This window comes from Dryobates pubescens, chromosome 29 (genome assembly GCF_014839835.1).
Source record: "Dryobates pubescens isolate bDryPub1 chromosome 29, bDryPub1.pri, whole genome shotgun sequence".
Lineage (NCBI taxonomy): Eukaryota > Metazoa > Chordata > Aves > Piciformes > Picidae > Dryobates > Dryobates pubescens.
In genome coordinates this window covers 13628580-13649772 of record NC_071640.1, presented here as the reverse complement: position 1 = coordinate 13649772, position 21193 = coordinate 13628580, and the positions used below count along the sequence as shown (strand labels likewise).

Below are 21193 nucleotides of genomic sequence, written 5' to 3'. Positions count from 1 at the left end.
ACAGCCCCCCGCACAGCCCCCCCCCAGCCATCCCCCCGCACAGCACCCCCCGCACAGCCCCCCCTTACAGCCCCCCCCGCCAGCCCCCCTTCACTGCCCCTCCCCGCACAGCCACCCCCCGCCATCCCCCCTCACAGCCCCCCCCCGCACAGCCCCCTCCGCCATCCCCCCCCGCACAGCCCCCGCCGCACAGCCTCCCCTCACAGCCTCCCCCCGCCATCGCCCCGCACAGCCCCCCTTCACTGCCCCCCCCGCACAGCCCCCCCTCACAGCCCCCCCCCGGCCTCTGTCATCTCTCCTCCAGCGTTGCCCCTCCACTGCCCCCCGCCCCGTGCCTGTCTCCACTGACCCCTGCCATATTCCTGCCCCAGGCCAGCCCCTTGGGACCCTTTCACCCACCCCTTGTGCCTGCTGGTGAGGGACCTGGAGGGACATCAGTGCTTAACCTGGGAGCACCTTGACGCCCCCCACCCTGGGGTCCCACACTGCCACCCCCCACACCAGCAGAGTCCGGCCAGGCCAGAAGCCTCCAGTCCCTGTGTCCATTTCGGGCGGTATCAGGCAGCCACTCACCCGCACGCAGGGCGCCATGGCCATCGCACGTTCCACAGCGCCTGCTCGCAGGGCAAGTGGACACCAGCGGCTCAGGAAGGGACAAGCAGGACCACGGCAGTTTCAGTTTAATCAAAAGAGTAAATGACGTGAGGGGAAACCCAGGCTCCCCCCACGTGGTGGTGAGGTCAGCACGAGGTGCTTTTTGCAGGGGAACTTGCTCTGTGAAAGGTCACAGCAGGGTTTTTTCGGCTGGAGTCCCCGGCCCATGAGTCCCCCTGGCTCAGCTCATGGGCTGGAGGCTGATGGAGCCCTCCCCGTGCTTGGGAGGAGGCAGCACCAGGGCTTCGGAGCTTCACGGCCTCCCATGTTAGCAGGGCAGGGATGGTCTCGGTCTCACCACACAGGGAATTCACCTGGCAGTAGGGAAAACCTCCCTGGCAAGAACCAGGCACGACCAGCCTGATGCTACCCCCATCTCTCCCAGTAACTCAGTGGTGACGGCAGCATGGGAACGGAGCTGGTGGAATGCAGAGGCAGGTCAGAGCAAGCTCGCCCTGGACCAACCCCACACCCTAGGCTGAGCCGGCCATGGGTGAGCCAGGGGAGGCTCCGAGCCCTTTATGCAGGGTCGCATCCTGCCCAGGCACCCACCAGCACCAGCCTCAGCGCGATGCAGCTGCCCCGGGATGGCGCTGCTGCGTGTCGGTGCTGGCGCTGCTGTGTGTCGGTGCTGGCGCTGCTGCACTCCCTCTGCTGCAAGGCTTTTTCCGGGCACAGCTGCACCGCTCTGGAACAGCCAGCATGAAATCCTCCACATTGCCCAAGGTTGGTGTGATTCAGCCAAGAAAAGCTCTTCTCCATTTCCATCGTGACCCTGCCAGCAGTGCCGGGGGCAGGCGGACCTGTTCCCAAAGAGGCAGAAAACTATCAGCCATGTCCTCCTTGCACAACCCGGGATGGAAACCGCCAGGGCTGCTCCGAACGAACCTACTGTTGGAACAGCCCGGCCCGAAGAGCGAGTCTTGCAACACAGAGCAAGGCACATTTGCAATGCTCTGCTTTCACAGCCCAGGTTTCCGCTGCTCTCTCGCAGGCAGCCACGGCCAAGCGCGCCGCGGCGCCAGGAGCCACAGAGCGGCACCGGAGGAGAAGCCCCCGCGCCCTGCCGGTGCCCCATTCCTGAGCAGTGCCCAGCTCACCCAGGCACCGGCCGCTCCTCCCGCACCTTGGTGCCGTGAGGAGGGTCTGCAGGGTCAAGGCTTTGCAGTTCCATTGCCTCCCGTTCCAGACACGAGAGCGAGGTGAGAGATCTCCTGCCTGTGCTGCAGAGCACCGGGGCGAAGCGGCGGCACGACGGAGCCATTGTACTGCCTCCCGCCTGCCTTCCAGAGGCAGAGCTTTACCCTGACACGCCGCTTTGCCCAGCTGTGCTGCCCAACGGAGACAAACGGCTGAATTTTTCTGCTAAGCGCCGTGCCCGGGGTGAGGGCAGGGGCTACCCGGGGAGCGGGACTCTCGCTCCGCCTTGCGAGAGGCCCGAAGGGCACTCCCGGGCCCGGCCCCCGCCCCGCTGATGCACAGGGCAGGCAGGAAGGCCGAAGGCCTGGCTGACCACCCGGGCGGGTCCTCAGCACCTCGTCCCAGCCTCTCGGGGGCGGCCGCACACCAGGGCTCGGCGGAACGACAGCCTGCCCCTGCAGCCCGTCCCGCCACGAACCGCCGCTGCTCCGTCCAGCTGAGCGCGGCTATTGGCCAGCGATTCTGACAGCGCCGCGGCCTCAGCCAATCCCTCATAGATACCGGCTTATTGGCAGTGGCAGCAGCCTCTCAGAGTGCTCAGGCCTGTGCCCGCCCTCCTCCAGCCGTGGGCATGCAGTAGCCAATCGGATGGCGAGCGCTCTGATTGCTAGGTTCTTTTGCCTATTACGATCAAGTCGTCACACGCGAACTACCCCGCCCGCTGCGGCCGCGCCGCTAATGAGAGGCCGCCGCTCCGGGGGCGGGCATTGGGCGGGGACGGGAGCCGCGGGCGGGGTAGGAGCCGGTGCCATGGCGGAGAGCGACTGGGACACGGTCACGGTGCTGCGCAAGAAGGGCCCCAGCGCGGCCCAGGCCAAGTCCAAGCAGGTCAGCGGGTGACTTGCGACAGGGAGTGGGGGAGCGGCTGGGGTCCGGGTCTGGAGCCGGGGCCTGGGCGAGCTCTGAGGCTGAGGCCCGGCTGTTGCTGAGGGCACGGCTCGGGCGGTGGAGCGCTCACTGCGGCACCTTTTCTCTCCCCAGGCGATCTTGGCGGCCCAGCGGCGCGGAGAGGACGTGGAGACTTCCAAGAAGTGTGGGTATCCCGTGGCTTGGCACCGCGGACACGGGGGTGGCGAGGCCCGGGGAGCCCGGCCCGGCGGGCGCCGTTCCCTGGTAGCGGTGCGGTGTGCGGCCCGCCCCCCGGAGCCGCTCTGAAGGCGCTCTCTGGAGGAGGGAAGGCAGCAGGCACCAGTCCCTAGCCACGCCAAAGGGCTTCCTAGTTGGGACCGCCTAGACCTGAGAGCCGCCAGGGGCGTGGGGATGCAGGGAGCACTTCCCTGTAGCTGCTCCAAGTTTGTGGTTGCCTAGAGCTGAGCTGTGCCCTGTGACTGCAGAGCTGTTGGAAGAGCTTTCATGATCACAAAACTTAAACTCGTGGTTTTTTTCAGCTTACTGGTCTTGCTGCTAGTATATGTTTAAGGATTTCAGTAGCTGCTTATCTTCTGTGGCATTGTGCTTTCAGAATCCCCTGTTCCCTGCCTGATGCACATTCTCAGGGTGAGACTATGATGGGTGCAAAAATAGATGATCCTTAAGCGAGGTTTAGTCAGCATTATCGAAAGGCTGAAGGTTAGAGACTAATGTGATAGAAAGGATCCAAACCAGGAGTCAGACACTGTGACTAAAATGAAACAAAACAGATTATATGGTTTTGAACTTTAGGCTTTCAGCAAGGCTGGGTCTGGTTAAAGTTTATTTACAGAAGGCATCAGAAAATTGATTAAAAGCCACTTGCTCACCCTGCCCTGTCCCTGAGCAAACATGGTGCAAGTTAAAATATTAACCTTACCACACTGCAGCACAACCATGGAGCCAAGTGTGGAGTTCCTGAGCAGTACAGAAACCTTGGGGTGCAGCTGAGAAGTGGAGAAAGGGGAGGGCTCTGCATGGCTGTGTTTGGAAGTCGATGTTAACAGGATTAAGATCACCTTCTGTGATGGGCAGGGCTGGCTTGAGATGGGTGCTGAGGCAGGCAGGTTGAGGTCTTGAAAGCCCCCTGGGCGGCTGAGTGCTTAGGAAAAGCACTTTGCTGTGTCTCTGGCACGGCTCTGAACCTTGTTGTGTTTGTCCTTGGTTCTCTTTGTTGTTGTGTGAATGGCAGGGGCAGCAGGCCAAAACAAACAACACTTCATCACAAAGAACACGGCCAAGCTCGACCGGGAAACAGAGGAGCTGCACCATGACAGAGTGCCCCTGGAGGTGGGCAAAGTGATCCAGCAGGGCCGGCAGAGCAAGGGCATGACGCAGAAGGACTTGGCCACTGTGAGTATGGCTCGGGGCCCGCTGGCCACTGCTCCCCTGGCAGGTTGGGGCACCTGGAAGTGAAGGTGAACACCTCCAGTCCCCTTGAGGGCAGGTGCAGTGGGATGTTCTGTGAGCAGGAAGCTGGGTGAGCATGTCTGGGGCCTGCTCTCCAGGTGACTTCAGTTATCTGGGAGGGGTTTGAGGCCTTTATCTATGCAGGCCTTCAGCACCTGCTTGGAGATGGAACGTTGCTAGGGCTGCTGAGCTGCTGGGAGGCTTTGGCACTGATGTGAGGTTTTTGTGCTGTCTGAGTCTGAAGCTTGCACTGTGTGGTGTGACTGCTCCTCCTGGGAGGCTGAGGGGGGGTAAGGCTGTCCAGGATGGGTGCCACCATTGCTGTGACACCTGGGTAGCAGAGGGAGGTGCTGCTGATGGTGGTGTAAGCCTGAAAGCAGCTCTTCGTCTTCTGATCCTGGCTTAATTAGAGGCTCTTACTTGTCTGTGTGAGTCCTGGGGGCTGGTGCTGCCTGTCTGCTGCTGTCTGGAGCTGGTGTTTGAGACTCCTCCTCCCTTTTCAGAAAATCAATGAGAAACCACAAGTCATTGCTGACTACGAGTCAGGAAGAGCAATCCCCAACAACCAGGTCATGGGCAAGATCGAGAGAGCCATCGGTAAGTGAGGCAAGGAGCTGTCACAAATGGTGACAGTGCCTGGGAGGGCTTCAGGGTTCTTCACATTTTCCAGGTCAGGGACAGTTGCTGGCTGTAGCTTCTTGTGGGTTCAGTGTCGTTAAGATGTGCTCTGATAACACATGGATCTGCTGACTGAAGGCAGAGCTCCTGTTCCCCTTTGTGCTTTATCTTTGTGCATGAGTCTGTGCCCTGGGCACCAGCCCTGTGTGCTGCCCCCCAAAATCAGTGAGATATGAGACCTGGGAGGGCCTGCTTATACCTGGGAAAGTCTCTTGCAGCAACTAGTGTGATGTTATTGTTCTAGGCTGGCTCAGATTCCATCTCCTAGGGAGGTGTTTGGTGTGCAAGTGAAAGCTGGAGCTTGGACTGAAACTGGTCCTAGAAACTGAAGTAGTTTAGTAGTTTAGATCCTGGCTGTGGGTCTCTTGTTGGCTTGTCATCCTAGAATCCCAGACTGGTTTGGGTTGGAAGGGCCCTTTAAAGCTCACCCAGTCCAACCCTCCTGCAGACACCCCCAACTACAGCAGGCTGCTCAGAGCCCCAAACAGCCTGGCCTGGAATGGTTCCAGGGATGGGACATCTCCCACCTCTGGGCAACGTGTTTGTGCGTGTCTCCTCTTCCTCAGAGCTAAAACTAGAGTTCCTGGGTGGGTGCTGGAGTGCTGCTGGCAGCTGATGGTGGTCATCTGTGTTTTATTGCAGGCCTGAAGCTGCGTGGGAAGGACATTGGAAAGCCTCTGGAAACAGGCCCCAAGGGGAAATGACAACAAAGCCTCGAAATCAGTGTGCTCAGACTGATCTCGCCTGGCTGGCTCTGCTCGGCCACCAGAGGCTCTCTTTGTATTGCCAAGCTGAACAAGAGGGTTTCAGACTTGCTTGGGGGGGGAAATCTGCTGAATCTGTACCTGCTGTAAAAAGGCAACCTTAAAGAAGCGATTTTCCTGAGCTTTGTTGTTTTTCCTTCCTCCTTCCCAGAGATTGAGGAACTAAACCCCAAACACCACACCTGAGTTGCCAGAAAATGTCTTGGTGTTTAGAAGCAGCTCCTGCTGAGGCACTGGGGGTGCTCTGTCACTGCACTGGGGCAAGGTGGGGAGTGGGTGGGATATGTTATGTAGAAATAACCTGGGAGAGCTGGGGCCTGCTCAGTGTCTGCAGCTGAAGCTGTGCCTCGGTCCCCTGCTCCCACTGACATCTGTCTGTTCCTTCCAGCCTGTTTTGAAGAGATCTATAATAAAGTTTGATACCCTTCAGTCACTCAGGGTAGCTGCTGCATGTTTGCCAGCTGCTGGTAAATGCTGTGCTGGCTGTGTTTGAAGCTGCAGCAGCCTCTTCCTTCTGGAGGTGTGAATGGGACTCCCTGCAGTGTCTGGGGTAAGGGTGAGTGCTGTCACTGCTCCCCCAGCTGCTCTGCTCTGCTGCCCTCGGGGAGCACTGCAGCTTTGGCCTTCAGCCCAGGGATGAAGTCATTGCTGTGGTTGTATCCTGGCTGGAGGTGAATGGAGCTGCTGGAGCTCTGTAGAGTGAAGTGGATTCAGAGACAGTGAGTTGGGTGTTTGGGTGAAGCCTGAGCCCTCTCTCTTGCCTCTGCCCTTACCCAGCCCCCACAGGAACAGCTTTGCTGTGGGCTGGGTCCTGCACCGTGGGACTGGGGGGAGGGCTGGGGGAAGGTGCTGGCAGCTCTGCAGCAGAGCAAGAGGACAGCAGGCTCTGGTCACAGGCTGGCAAAGGAGGAGGATGGGATCCTGCTGCACAAGCCTGGGGACTGAGGAGGGTGGGATCCTGCTGCACAAGCCTGGGGACTGAGGAGGGTGGGATCCTGCTCACAGCCCCCAGCAGGAGCTGTTGGCTCAGGGTGGCAGGCTGGGCCTGGGGATGCTTGGCAGCCAAGCAGTGTTGAAGGAAGTTTTGAAAGCTTTAGGGGGGAGAGGGCCTGGGCTGAGGGGGCCTGGGGGGGTACCCATGCCCTGAGCCCAGTCTGTGCTTGTTGCTTTTCCCAGGGGCATTTAGATGCAAATTGTCAACAGTCCTTGGAGGGCTCAAGCAGGCAGGTGGGCACCTGCACCAGGGCATCAGGGTTGCTCTCTGCCCTGGGCTGTACCCTGTGGTGTCCTCTCTCTGCTCACTACCTTCCAGGCCACCTGCACACCCCACACCCCTGTCCCAAACCAGCAGAACTATAGAATGGTCTGGGTTGGAAGGGGCCTCCCAAGGTCATCCAGTGCAATCTCCTCTGCAGTCAGTCAACTACATCAGAGCACTGTGACTGAAGGTGAGGCAAAGGCTGAGGTCCTGAACACCTTCTTTGCCTCAATGTTTAACAGCAAGGCAGGAGCTCAGCACCAGTGGCCTCCTGAGCTGGGGATGGGGTCGGGGAGCAGTGTGATGCCCCAGAAATCCACGAGGAATTAGCTGGGAACCTGCTGAGCCACTTGGACACTCACAAGTCCATGGGGCCGGATGGGATCCACCCTAGGGTGCTGAGAGAGCTGGCAGATGAGCTGCCAAGCCGCTCTCCATCATTTTCCTCCAGCCCTGGCTCACTGGAGAGGTCCCAGGTGACTGAAACTGGCCAAGGTGGTCCCCAGCCACAAGCAGGGTTGGATGGAGGAACCTGGAAACTCCAGGCCTGGAGCCTGACCTCAGTGCCAGGGAAAGTGATGGAGCAGATTATCCTGGGGGCAGTAACTGCACCTGAAGGATGGCCAAGGGCTCAGGTCCAGCCAGCATGGATTTAGGAAGGGCAGATCCTGACTCTCCAACCTGATCTCCTTCCATGCCCAGGTGACTGCCTGGTGGCTGTGGGGCAGGCTGTGGATGTGGTCTGCCTGGACTGCAGCAAGGCCTTTGATACCATCCCCCACAGCAGACTGCTGGCCAAGCTGTCAGCCCCTGGCTTGGACAGCAGCTCTCTGAGCTGGGTTAGGAACTGGCTGGAGGCTGAGCCCAGAGAGTGGTGGTGAATGGTGCCACAGCCAGCTGGCAGCCAGGCACCAGTGGTGTGCCCCAGGGAGCAGTGCTGGGCCCCAGCCTCTTTAACATCTTCATTGATGATCTGGATGAGGGCACAGAGTCAGTCAGCAGCAAAGTTGCAGCTGACACCAAGCTGAGAACAGATGTTGGTCAGTTAGAGGGCAGAAGGGCTCTGCAGAGGGACCTTGACCAACTGGACAGATGGGCAGAGGCCAACAGGATGGCATTCAACAAGTCCCAGTGCCAGGGGCTGCACTTTGACCACAGCAACCCCAGGCAGAGCTACAGGCTGGGGGCAGAGTGGCTGAGAGCTGCCAGGCAGAGAGGGACCTGGGGGGGCTGATTGACAGCTGCCTGAACATGAGCCAGCAGTGTGCCCAGGGGCCCAAGAAGGCCAAGGGCATCCTGGCCTGCATCAGGAACAGTATGGCCAGCAGGAGCAGGGAGGTCATTGTGCCCTGTGCTCAGCACTGCTTAGGCCACACCTGGAGTCCTGTGTCCAGTTCTGGGCCCCTCAGTTTAAGAAGGACATTGAGAGACTTGAAGGTGTCCAGAGAAGGGCAACAAAGCTGGGGAGGGGTCTGCAGCACAGCCCTGGGAGGAGAGGCTGAGGGAGCTGGGGTTGCTTAGCCTGCAGAAGAGGAGGCTCAGGAGAGACCTTCTTGCTCTCTGCAACTCCCTGCAGGGAGGTTGTAGCCAGGTGGGGGTTGGTCTCTTCTCCCAGGCACCCAGCACCAGAACAAGAGGACACAGTCTCAAGCTGTGCCAGGGGAAGTATAGGCTGGAGGGGAGGAGAAAGTTCTTCCCAGAGAGAGTTGTTAGCCATGGGGATGTGCTGCCCAGGGAGGTGGTGGAGTCCCCATCCCTGGAGGTGTTCCAGAGGGGATTGGATGTGGCACTTGGTGCCATGGTGTGGCCATGAGGTCTGTGGTGCCAGGCTGGACTCGATGCTCTTTGAGGTCTCTTCCAACCTTGGTGATTCTGTGATACTGTGTGGTCAGGTTGCCCAGAGCACCTGGGCTCCCTCCCTGGGTGGCTCTGTGCCCTGGGAGCTCTTGGGCCTAAATTGAGGTATGAGAAGGGGCTTGTGGCTGGTGCAGCATCTGTGGCTCTGCCCGGCTCTGGGGAGCCAAACCAGGCACTTTGCCACCGCCGTGGCTCGGCTGAGGGTGGCCGCGGCAGGCAGTGCCTGCTGCCCGCAGCGGGGCAGAGGGGCATGGACGGCACCGTGCCCTGCTGCACCAAGTTCGTGTTACAAAAGACAGAACAACCTTTCCCGCGCGGCGGCAGCGGCGCAGCCCTCGGCGGGGCCGCGCCCGGGGCCGCGCCCGGGGCCGCGCCCGGGGCCGCGCCCGGGACTGCGCCCGCGGCAGCTCCGCGGGGCCGCCGACAGCCGGAGGAGGCTGCTGGAGTGCGAGGCGAGGTCTTGCCAGGGCCACGCTCTGCCCTGCGTCCACCTCGCCGGCTGAGTGGGCAACCACCGCTGCCGGCTGCTGACTTCAGACTTAGTTCCCCTCCTTCGGCTCTGCGGGGATGATGACCTGGTCCTGCGAAGGGAGGCGAGCAGGGGGCGGTTACCGGGGGGGGTGACCGGGGGGCTGGGTCTCCTTTGAAATTCAGAGGCTTCTTCCAGGCCGCAGAGCCGAGAAGCTGTGTGCAGGCCTGCCAGCCCCCCAGGAGAAGAACCAAACCTCCAGCATGCCCCAGGGGCTCTCTGGCTCCCTTCGGGGCTGGTGGCTCTGCGGCAGACTACGTGGCACCAAACCCACCAAAGCAAACTGCAGCTTAAGCTGCCTCTCATGGTTTAGAGCTGCTGGCTTGAAGAGCTTAAGCAATGTTTGCATGACCCACTCTGTGCAGGACTCTGGGGAGGAGGACTGCAGTCTCAGCTCTTTCTGGAGCAGCTGCCTGATGGCAGAAGCATCATTTCTAGGGCAGTCTGCAGCTCGGGGTCACTTGTTTTACAGCAGCCAGATAAGAGGCAGAGCCCTTTGCACCTCCCTGATGTGTTGTCCGGCTGTGGGCTTAGGGGGAGCCCTCAGGAATTTGCTGAGCTGTCAGGGAAAGGCTGCTTTGGAGCAGCTGGGGGCAGGCAGCAGAGCCCTCCCCCCCTGCCCTTACATCTCGGAAGGTGATGTTGTCGAAGCCCTGGGGAGTGTTGGTCTCTGCCGGCGTCCTGCTGGCTGCCCCTCGCTGCTTCAGCCAGTACCACCCTGCAGCAGCCACCAGAGCCAGGACGATGATGGCCAGGAGGAGGCTGGGCACCACCTGTGCCACAGGGGTGCCAGGGGATGCCTCTGCAGGGAGAAGACATCCTGCCAGATTTGATCCGCCATTCAGGACATCTGGCCTCATCCCCAGCGCCCTCCATAGCCACAGCCAGCCCTGCACCTTCCGCTGGCACATCCTGGCTGGACTGGCAGCCCTCTCTGGCACTGTACACGATGTCATCCAGTGCCACCGTCCCCTCCATCGGCCACCTCCATGTGGTCATCTCGAAGATGATCTGTGGGAGGAAGGGGGGGTCTGGGAGGTGACACACGGGGAGGGCAACTGGCTCCCCCAAAGGGCAGCCTGCACCCCGGGGCGGCCCTGCTCACCTGGAACTCGCCGGGGCTCCGCACAGGCACCACAGCGCTCTGCCAGCCCTGGCTGCGGTGCCCAGCCAGGCTCCACACCGTGCGCTGCCCTGCCGTGCTGTGCAGCATCACCCGCAGCTCCCCGCAGGCTGCAGCAGGGCAGGGGACAGGCAGCCTGATAGCAAAGGCCACCTGCACCCCCTACAGCCACCAAGTCCTTCTGGTTGTGCCACCCTTTGCTGGGATGGCAGTGCCCAGCAGGAGTGGGCCACCCCCACCACGCAGTGGAGATGAACCAGAGCTTGCAGGGGCCCAGGGATGGGAAGGAGGTTTGCAGCCCCTGAGCAAGCCCCCTGCTCCCATCATGGGCTCCCCCTCCCCCCCCCCTGCCCTGCAGCACTTACAGAGGTGCTCTGGGATGTCCATGTGGTACCAGAAGCGCAGGCAGGAGCCGGCAGCCGCGGGCAGGTGCTGGCTCTGCAGCCGGGCCGTGGTGCCCCCCAGGCCCAGCACAGAGGTGTCGAAGTGCACATAATGACCTGGGTGGGCAGGGACAGAGCACTGGATGTCTCCCAGGTCTGCAGCCCACCTTAGGCACCCTGCTGCCTGTCAAAATGCCCAGAGTGATGTCCAGAGGACTGCACACAGCCTCCAGCCCTGCTCCTTTGCCTTTGGAACCGAGATGTCCTCCTCAGGAGGAGGGGACAGGGACACTGTGGAACCAGGTGCCCTGGGGACATACTGAGGGGCACGTTCATGGATGACCCCATTCATCCCCAGCTCCTCTTCCTCACTCCAGCCATTCCAGGGTGCCCTGGGAGGGAAGGATGCTTCCTACCATTCTTTGTGCCCAGGGTGTGATCCTGTTTGGGGCCAGGGTACTTGGCAAGGGGCACTGCACTCTTCCAGCCCCAGGCGAAGCTGTGCAGGTGGGGGTCCAAGGGGCTGCTCCAGCCACACATGTCCTGCTCGAAGTCACAGGATGCTGGGGGGAGAGAGGGGGCTGTGATGCATCCAGTGCTGCAGGCATCCCCAGCCCCCTCCCCACCACTGCCAGTGCTCGATGGCTGTGGCAGAGCCACGATGGATGGGCTGGGCTGGCTGCATGCCCATGGCTGCATGCCCCCATGGGTGCCCCTTCCCCCCTTGGGGGGTGGGGGGCTATGCCCCCTGTGCAGTGCACAGTGCCCTGCAGGGAGGGCTTCACCTGGCTCGGGGCAGGCTCCATCCGACACGTGCAGGTCGTCCAGAGCGATGTACCCCTGGGCACCCCCAGCTCCCACTGCCTGGAATGTCACCTGGGAGGGTTAGGGTTAGGCATGTCGAGGCTGGCAGGCACCATGCACCTCTCATCACCTCCAGCCTGTCCCCCCCTAGTCACAAAGTCCCTGGCACCCTACCCCATCTCACCTGCCAGTCCCCATCAGGCTGGATGGTGATGTGGCTGCGGTGCCAGGTGCTGCCCTTCATGGTGCTCACAGTCATCACCTTCCTCCTCTTCCCACTCTGCTCCACGAAGACTCCAAGGGAGCCTGCCCGGGGTACCCACCATGGAGGAGGGGTCCAAGGCTGTGCCATGTTGGACCCCAGTGATTCCGGGGTGCCGGCTCTGGGGGGGCACAGTGCTCACCTGGGCTCTCGGTGCTCAGCTGGTGCCAGAAGGTCAGGCACTGAGTGGGTGCAGAGGGCTGGTAGAGCTGAGAGGTGAGGGCAGCCACATGCCCTGCAGGCAGGGAGGCCCTGCCCGTGCTCACCACCATGTAATGGCCTGGAGGGGAGAAGCCCTCATGCTGTGACCCCTGCCTGGCTCTGATCGAGGGGTACCAGGGCTGGGGATCCCCCTCAGGCTGGGCATCCCCCTCAGGCTGGGCATCCCTCCTGGGCTGGGAAATTCTTGGTTTGGGGAGTTCCACTCTTGGGGAGCGCCATACAGGAGTGCCCTCTGCACACCCTGGGCAGAGCAGGCAGCCAGGGAGGGCAGGACAGGGGCAGGCAGGGTGCTCAGTGCAGGCAGAAAGGACACTCAGGGCAGTTAGGACAGGGAGGAAGGAAGGACAAAGGGCAGGCAGGGCAGCCAAGGAAGGACAGGGATGATCAGCACAGGGAGGGAGGCAGGGACAGCAGGCAGGATGCTCAGGGCAGGCAGGGCAGGCAGCAGGGTGCTCAGGCAGCAGGGTGCTGGGGGCAGGCAGCAGGGTGCTCGGGCAGGCAGCAGGGTGCTCAGGCAGGCAGCAGGGTGCTCAGGGCAGGCAGCAGGGTGTTCAGGGCAGGCAGCAGGGTGCTCAGGGCAGGCAGCAGGGTGTTTGGGCAGGCAGCAGGGTGCTCAGGGCAGGCAGCAGGGTGTTTGGGCAGGCAGCAGGGTGCTCAGGCAGGCAGCAGGGTGCTCAGGGCAGGCAGCAGGGTGTTTGGGCAGGCAGCAGGGTGCTCAGGGCAGGCAGCAGGGTGCTCAGGGCAGGCAGCAGGGTGCTTGGGCAGGCAGCAGGGTGCTCAGGGCAGGCAGCAGGGTGTTTGGGCAGGCAGCAGGGTGCTCGGGCAGGCAGCAGGGTGCTGGGGCAGGCAGCAGGGTGCTCGGGCAGGCAGCAGGGTGCTCAGGGCAGGCAGCAGGGTGCTCGGGCAGGCAGCAGGGTGCTCAGGGCAGGCAGCAGGGTGCTGGGGCAGGCAGCAGGGTGCTCAGGGCAGGCAGCAGGGTGCTCAGGGCAGGCAGGGCAGGCAGCAGGGTGCTCAGGGCAGGCAGCAGGGTGCTCAGGGCAGGCAGCAGGGTGCTCAGGGCAGGCAGCAGGGTGCTCGGGCAGGCAGCAGGGCTCCCCAGCGCGCCGTGGCCGCCGTACCTGTGGCCGTGCCGGTGCCGTGGTCGGCCGCGGGGCCGGCAGTGCTGCCGGTGCGGTTGCTTTGCCTCAGCCACGTGTGCTGCCCGCTGGCCACCAGCCCGCAGCTGTCCGCCTCGAAGGAGCAGGAGGGCTTGGCCCGGCAGGGTCCCTCTGTCAGCACCAGGTCATCCAGTGCCATGTCCCCCAGGAACCCGTCCCTCAGGGCCTCGAAGGCCACCTGCCGCCGGGACAGCAGCGTCAGGCGGCCCTGTGCCCCAGCGGCACTCGGTGGCAGGGCCGGGGAGAGCCTCTCCCCTCACCCGGTACCGCCGTCGGCTCGTGGTGGGCAGCGTTGCCTGCCCCTGGTGCCAGATGCTGCCCTGGGTCCCTCGCTGGGTCCACAGCACTCTCTGCTCTCCTCCCTCCAGCTGCAGCTTGAGGTTCAGGGTGCCTGGGCAAAGGGGGGCACTGGGCAGCTGTCCTGCCCTGCTGGGGGCGCTGCTGGCCCGCGGGGTCCCGCTGGGGCATCCCCGGGAGGCTGCCCTGGGGCTCGTACCGATCTGAGGGCCGGCCAGGCGGTACCAGAAGGAGAGGCAGCGCCGGGCGGCTGCGGGCTCCTGGTAGTAGGTGACGAGCTGTGCCCGCTGCCCGCGGCTCCACGGGGCAGAGGGGTCCGCAGCCAAGAAGTGGCCTGTGTGGGGGACAGGGGCACGAGTGCCCCGAGCTGTGCCCACAGCGCCCACGGCCCCCAGGCTGCCCCAGCCGAGCTTGCCCGGCGCACGGGGCGCCCCTCAGCCCTGGGCAGGAGGCTGCAGGGGGGCCCGGGCTGCCCTGCGTCCCTGGGGAGGAGGCAGCCCCTTACCCGAGCCGGTTGTGTGGTCAGAGCCCTGCCCCTGCCCTGTGCTGGGCACCCATCTGAAGTCGCTGGACTGATCCTGGTACCAGCCGCACAGGCCCCTCTCGAAGCTGCAGGACAGCTCTGGCCAGAGGGAGATGATGGTGGTGAGGGAGCGGGGAGAAGGAGCCCAGGAGCAAGCAGGTCCCACAGATGTCCCTCTGCCTCTGCTCCCCCACCCCTCTCCCCAGCCTCACACCGTGCAGCTGTCTCAGGGCAGGATGTGTGCTCGGGCCTGGACCCAGGGCTTCAGCACCGTGGTCCTGTGCCTGGGCTGGGGACAGGGTGGTGCAGCCCCCCTGGGAGCATCATCCATCTCTGAGGGTGGGGGTCAGGGTCCCCTCCTGTCTGTGGCCACCCTCCCTGACCACATGCCCCAGGCTGTACCCACGTGCCCCAGGCTGTACCCCCATGCCCCAGGCTGTACCCCCATGCCCCAGGCTGTACCCATGTGCCCAGGGCTGTACCCATGTGCCCCAGGCTGTACCCATGTGCCAGGGCTGTACCCCCATGCCCCAGGCTGTACCCCCGTGCCCCAGGCTGTACCCATGTGCCCAGGGCTGTACCCATGTGCCCCAGGCTGTACCCCCATGCCCCAGGCTGTACCCACGTGCCCAGGGCTGTACCCCCGTGCCCCAGGCTGTACCCCCATGCCCCAGGCTGTACCCATGTGCCCCAGGCTGTACCCACGTGCCCCAGGCTGTACCCCCATGCCCCAGGCTGTACCCACGTGCCCCAGGCTGTACCCATGCCCCAGGCTGTACCCACGTGCCCAGGGCTGTACCCCCGTGCCCCAGGCTGTACCCCCATACCCCAGGCTGTACCCCCATGCCCCAGGCTGTACCCCCGTGCCCCAGGCTGTACCCCCATACCCCAGGCTGTACCCCCATGCCCCAGGCTGTACCCCCGTGCCCCAGGCTGTACCCACGTGCCCCAGGCTGTACCCACATGCCCCAGGCTGTACCCATGTGCCCCAGGCTGTACCCCCATGCCCCAGGCTGTACCCCCGTGCCCCAGGCTGTACCCATGTGCCCCAGGCTGTACCCCCATGCCCCAGGCTGTACCCCCGTGCCCCAGGCTGTACCCCCGTGCCCCAGGCTGTACCCATGTGCCCAGGGCTGTACCCCCATGCCCCAGGCTGTACCCATGTGCCCTGGTGGCCCTGTGCTGCTGAGGCACTGCACAAACTCCACGTTGTCGATGGCAGCACTCCCTGAGTCCTGCAGCTCCACCAGCCCCAGCAGCTCAACCTGCAGAGGTGAGGAGGCTGTAGTGAGCCCAACCTGCCTGGCACTGTTGGCTCTGCCCTCCTGGCAACCAACAGGCCTGTCCTGCCCCAAACTGTACCTGGAAGGGTCGGCTCCTCTCTCCCAGAGGGACACTGACACGGCCCTTGGCTGTGTTGCCATGCCCCTGTGTGTGCCAGGCCAGCTGGGTAGTGCCAGTGGTGTGATCCCAAACGCTGATAGCAAGGAAGCCTGGCACAAGAGGTAGCGTGGGGCCTGCGGGCACTGGCAGCCCCTGGCCACCCTCTGGGACCCACCACGGCCCCAGCACCCCCCCAGCCCCAGGGTGAGGCAGAGTGGGGCTGGGAGAGGAGGGCAGGATCTGCCCCGTGCCAGGGTGGGGCAGGGGATGGGCAGGGGATGGGCAGCGTGCCCCGGGGGTGAGCTGGGGGAGTGCAGCAGGCAGGGCAGCCTGGGGCCAGGCAGGGCTTACCCTGGGGGCCGCTGCGGATGCGGTAGCTCAGCTCCACGGCGCAGGCGGGGCCGGAGGGGCCGAGCAGGGGCGTGCGTGCCTTGGCGGCAGCCACCAGCTGTCCCTCTCCTGCCTGGAGGGCCAGGACAGACCCTGGGCACGGAAACACGCTGAGAGGCCGGGACGGGGGTCCCGCGCCCCTGGCAGCACCCCCAGCTCAGCACCCTGCCCAGACATCACCCCCAGCCAGGTAGGAGCAGGGCCCCCGCCCCCCCGGGCTCGGCGGCAGTGCGGGGGTCCGTGAGCATCACCTGGGCGGGGGGAGCAGCCTCACCTGTGAGGGAGGTGTCGCTGTGCTCCGCCGCCTCCCGCACAGCCCAGCGCAGCCGCCCCGCGCTGACGTCGTGCCAGCCCCCGGGCCCTGCCTCAAAGGCGGTTGCTCCTGCAAAAGCCCAGGCTCAGCCTCGCTGGGCACCCACACTCCCGGGCGGTGCCAGCCAAGGCGTGCCTGGGCCGCCCCTGCCCGCCGGGGGCTCTCACCACAGCTCTTCTCGTCGGAGCCGTCGGCGCAGCTCGCCGCGAAGTCGCAGACCAGCTCCGCGCTGACGCAGCCTCCGGCCGCGCAAGGCAGCGACCCGGGCGCGCAGCGGCCGGCGCCCGCGGGGCTCGGCGGCGGGGGTGGGAGTGAAACGCCTTTGGAAGGGAGAGCAGCGCTGAGGAGCTTCATCCCTTCAAGCCGCAGTCCCTCGCCCCTGAGCACGGCCCCAGCCCCGTCCTGCCCTGCCTGCTGCCGCCGGCCTGTGTGACTCGGCTCAGGCAGGAGGGGATGGAGGGTCAGGAAGGACACCAGGCGAGCTGGGCAGCAGGTCCTGGCACGGGTGCTGCCATGTGGCACACAGGATAGTCACTGATGGGCAGAGGGATGGGCAGGCCCTGCTCTGGGTCCTTTAGGGATGGTGCCAGGGGCACAAGACTTCAGCAGACCACTGCTTGTGCCAGAGCAGGGGTGGGGGACAGCCACCCTCCAGCTCACCCTCCTTGCTCACGCAGCCTGCAGACAGGATCAGGTCATCGATGGCCACAGTCCCCCCGCTGCCAGCCACCCCCTCAATCAGCACCTGCAGGGAAGCACCATGCCAGCAGCATCAGCATGGGGGCTTGCACAGGCTGGGGGGGCTGGGCAATGGCACTGGGCATGGCAGGGACACCAGGCAGCTGTGGGGCAGGGGGAGGCCAGCTCCTGCTGCTGGCTGCCACAGGCTTCCTCTGGGAAGGGGCTCAGAGGGAGCAGGGGCAATGCTGTGTGCTGGCAGGGCCATGGTGGCCTTGGGGTGATGGTGCTGCCCCTGCACACAGACATGGGCTGTGGCTGCCCAGGGCTGCTGCTGGGCTAACCTCAGGATGCCACTGAGGTATCCCTGGGGTGATCTCCAGGGTCAGCTTGGGTAGCATTGGGTGGTGTGGGTGGCCCTGAAGGACAGCAGATGGGGTGGTGGGAAGGGAAGAGGTGACATGGGATAGATGAAGACACAAACTCACCCCTCCCCCTTCACCAGCCTTCCAGTGTGGGTGGCTGTGGGCTGAAGGGGGCTGGTAGAGGGATTTGGAGGTGGGGGCACAAGAACATGAGGGTGGCATATGCCAGCACCAGCAGCACAGCTCTGCTTTGGTGTCTGGTTCCCAGGTCAACCCTGATCCCGTGGGCATGTACCCTGTGGGTGACCCTGTACCCCTTGCCCTGCAAGCTGCCCAGCTTGCCCCAGCACGGCACCAGCTCACCTCGAAGCTCTCCGTCACGTTGAAGTCCACTCTCTCCCGCACCCAGCAGCTGCCCAGGTCCCCTCTCCTCTCTCTCACCAGCTGTGTGGTGGTCTTGGTCCTGTAGGAGATGCTGAGGCTGCTGGTGGCTGAGCCATGGAGGTGGCAGTAGAGCACGAGCTGGGCATGGGCAGTGGGATGAATGAGCCCCAGAGGTGCTGTTCAGCCCCCTGCACAGCTGCCACGCCGTGAGGTGCTCCCACAGGGTGGGGCTGGAGGAGCTCAGAGTTCCCAACAGAGACCAGAGTGCCCCCAGCCCAGCCCCCAGCCCAGCCCCCAGCCCCTGCTCTCCACCCCCAGAGAACTCCGACCTGCAGCCCCACACCAAAGCAGGCATCGCCACAGCTGGAGACCCCATCCACCACCACCATGCCCACATGGGCTGAGACTCACAGAGCAGGAATGATCAGCCTGCAAAGTTGGGCTCCTGAGCTTGGCTGTGCCTCCAGAGCCTGTGCCCAAGGTGCTGCCCACATGGAGGAAAAACCCTGCAGGAGAAAGCAGGCAGAGGCTGAGCGGTGCCAGGCAGGCAGGCAGGTGCAGGATGCTCCTTTCCTGGCACAGCCCCAGGCCCAGCACAGCTGTGTGCCACCCCGGGGGCAGGCAGAGGGCACATCAGCTCTGGGAGGTGCCAGTGCCCTGCCACCTACCTGCCCTGCTGTTAGTGCTGTGGTCCCGGCGGGGGATGCCGTAGGCAGAGCCCAGGCTCAGGCTGGTGTTCCGCTCCCAGGCTGGCTGCCCAGCCTCTGCCTTCCAGCTGCAGAAGTCTTGCTCAAAGGAGCAGAGAGTGAAGGACTCTGCGGGGAGGGAGAGCAGAGTGACCCAGGGGTCTGAGCTCTCCTCCCAGCAGGGAGATGCCACCCCTCCACAAAGCCCTCAGGGTGAGTTTGCCTCTCTGCCACGAAGCAGACCTGGGGCGAGCCCTGCCCACGGCCTGGCTTTGTCGCACCAGGGCAGACCCTCAGCCCAGCTGTGCAGCCGGGGGTTGGTGGGCGAGCCCCCTTCCCTGGGGCTCGGCATGCTCACTGCACTGCACCGCCTCCTCGTCCGAGCCGTCGCCGCAGTCGTCGGTGCCGTCGCAGAAGCGGTGCAGCGCCAGGCAGGAGCCCTGCCCGCAGCGCCTCTCCTGCTCCCGGCACTCCTGCCGTCCGTGCCCTGCAGCAGGGGCACAGAGTCACGGGAGGGGCAGCCCCGCGGGGACCCCAGAGCGCCGGGGCTCCCCCCACCTCCTTTCCTGGGGCTGCCCAAGGGACACTTTCTCTGCTCACCCCATGCCCTGGCCGGGGCAAGGCGACCCCAAGCCACAGCAGGCAGTGGGGTGCAGAGCCCAAGCCAGCCCCGCAGGCACCTGGGCTCGCTCTCCTGCCAGGGGGCACAGGACTCACCCTGCAAGCCACAGCTCCTGAAGAGGATGTCATCGAGTGCCAGCTGTGCCTCACACGTGGGTGGTTGTGTCATGGAGAAGATGAGCTGTTGATGAGAGGATGGGGATGGCATGAGCTGGGCACCAGCCTGAGCTGCCTGGGCATCAGCTGGCCCCAGCTTGTGGGGATGGTGCCCTGCTACATTTGGTGCCTTGACTCACCTGGAACTGCCCTGTGACCCGGCCTGGGTAGGCAACCAGCTGGTGCCAACCCTCACCTTCATGCTCAGGGCTCTGCCACAGCCCCACCACATCATCCCTGTGTGCCATGGCCAGCTGCAGCACCGGATGCTTTGTCTGGTTGAGCCCTGCAGGGAGCCCCAGAATGTGACCCTTTGCACTGGGCAACCCGGGGTACCCGAGGGCATGAACTGAGCCCCACCAGCTCTGGGGCATGGAGCTGGGACCCCTGGGCCTTGCCAGCTCTGCTTGCAGGAAATGGAGGAGGCAAGCAGGATGCTAAGGACCCACCGTGAGCTGCCGAGGGCTCTGCCTCTGCCATGGGGGCAGAGGTAGCCTGCCCTCCCTGCTGCCCCCCAGCATTGCTTCCCTGTGCCCATCCATGCCACCGTGGGCGCTCTCACCACATCCTGACAGGTGGTACCAGGCCCTGATCTCGCATGTGGCAGCTGCCTCCTGCACCACAGGTGACCTGAGCCAGGCTGTGGCCGTGGTCTTTGCCGGCGGGGACAGAGTCACCATGAACCATCCTGGGGAGCAGAGAGCAGAGCAGGGGCTGCAGGCCCATGAGATGGCACCAAGGGTGTGAGTGGCACTGCTCCAGCCCCTGCAACCTGCAAGGTTGGGTGTCCTGGCACCCCAGTTTCGGGGCACCCGTGGCCCAGAGGTGTGGTGCTGTGGGTGCCTGGAGCCTGCTCACTAGCAGAGCACCTCCCACTTACCCAGGTTGGTGCCCACAGAGTGGTCTGAGTGGGGCCCTGTGCCCCAGGCAGCCAGGTTGGCCTGGCCCCGCACCCATCTGTGCGCTGAGGTGCTCACATCCTGCCAGCCACAGGCACCGTCCTCGAAGTCACAGCTGAAGGGGGTGCCCAGCACCGCCGAGCCCCGCAGGTACCCTGAGGGTGGCAGGGCAGGGTGGCAGGGCAGAGCAGGGCTGGGTCCACCCCGAGGGCCTGTACCCACCCTGGGGACCTGGCACCCCCTCCAGGGACCTGCAGTCACCCTTGTGACCTGCACCCACCCAGGGACCTACAACCACCCTGGGGACCCCAGGAACCCGTCCCCATCCTGCACTCGTCCCAAGGGACCTGCATTCAGCCCAGGGACTTATGCCCAGCCTCAGGACCTGCACTCACCTGGAGGACCTGCACCCACCCTGGGGTCCTGCACCCACCCTGGCGCCCTGCACCCACTCCAAGAACCTGCACCCACCCTGGGGCTGCGCACCCTCAAGGCCCCCGGCTCCGCCGCCTGATCTCGCCCCCGGGGCAGCGCCTGGGAGCGGGGCCGGGGCCGATGTGCGCCGGGACTCACCGCACTGGTTCTCGTCGGAGCAGTCGCTGCAGTCGCAGATGAAGTTGCAGAGCTGCTCGGCTGCGCTGCTGCAGCTGTTGACCACCGTGGCCCTGGCCGGGAGGACAGCCCCAGCTGCGGGACAGACAACAGGGCTGAGAGTGCCGCGGGTCTGGGCACGGTGCCCGCAGGCGACAGAGGGCACACGTGTCTGGGCTCCCCGGTCTGGCACCCTGGGGACGAGCCCTGGGCTCTCAGTGACACCAGCCCTTGGACGGGACCCCTCCACCACTGCCCTGCCACCCCAAATCTCTACATCTGCCTTGTCCCACCGGCAGCCTGCTGGTGCCCTTTGGATGCCGGAGTCCAGCAGTTTTGGGGGAAACAGGAGAATCTGAGCAGTTTCCAGGCAAGGCCATCAGCGATTCCCAGCCCAGCGCTGGTGGCTCCTGTGCCCACTCGCCCCCGTACCCCCCAGACCGACCTTTGCCAGCGGAGCCCGGAGGAGGGTTGGGGCTGTCTCTGCCCTCCCCCGAGCAGTGAAGCTCCCCCCAGAGCGGGGAGAAGCAGCGATGCCGGCGGAAGCCGAGGCCGGGGAGGGCCGGAGGGGAGCAGCCAGCACCCTGGCTCCCTCCCTCCCCGCAGCACGACCCCCGAGCCGGCAGAGCTCACCCAGCAGCAGCGCAGCCACCAGCACCTCCTGCACGGCCATCTCAGCCTCGGGCCCCGGAGCGCT

General features: G+C 64.4%; 2 protein-coding genes across 2 annotated transcripts; one reads left to right on the top strand and one right to left on the bottom strand.

The window, feature by feature from the left end:
- The first annotated feature begins 2561 nt into the window (after positions 1-2561).
- Positions 2562-5917, top strand: EDF1 (endothelial differentiation related factor 1). Its single transcript, XM_054174546.1, has 5 exons — positions 2562-2682; positions 2836-2887; positions 3956-4116; positions 4677-4770; positions 5494-5917. Exons 1-5 carry the CDS (start codon positions 2605-2607, stop codon positions 5553-5555), a joined length of 447 nt encoding a protein of 148 aa, XP_054030521.1. The 5' UTR covers positions 2562-2604; the 3' UTR covers positions 5556-5917.
- A 3286-nt stretch (positions 5918-9203) lies between these two features.
- MAMDC4 (MAM domain containing 4) lies at positions 9204-21193 on the bottom strand. Its single transcript, XM_054174556.1, has 29 exons — positions 21130-21193; positions 20479-20592; positions 19887-20060; positions 19569-19694; positions 19147-19292; positions 18947-19031; positions 18588-18716; positions 18212-18358; positions 17955-18049; positions 17523-17681; positions 16765-16861; positions 16284-16436; positions 16075-16185; positions 15765-15899; positions 15393-15523; positions 15190-15295; positions 14013-14129; positions 13707-13841; positions 13471-13601; positions 13172-13388; positions 11974-12111; positions 11754-11875; positions 11551-11641; positions 11182-11328; positions 10748-10882; positions 10365-10492; positions 10156-10270; positions 9886-10061; positions 9204-9311 (listed from the first exon to the last, which is right to left on the bottom strand). Exons 1-29 carry the CDS (start codon positions 21167-21169, stop codon positions 9270-9272), a joined length of 3642 nt encoding a protein of 1213 aa, XP_054030531.1. The 5' UTR covers positions 21170-21193; the 3' UTR covers positions 9204-9269.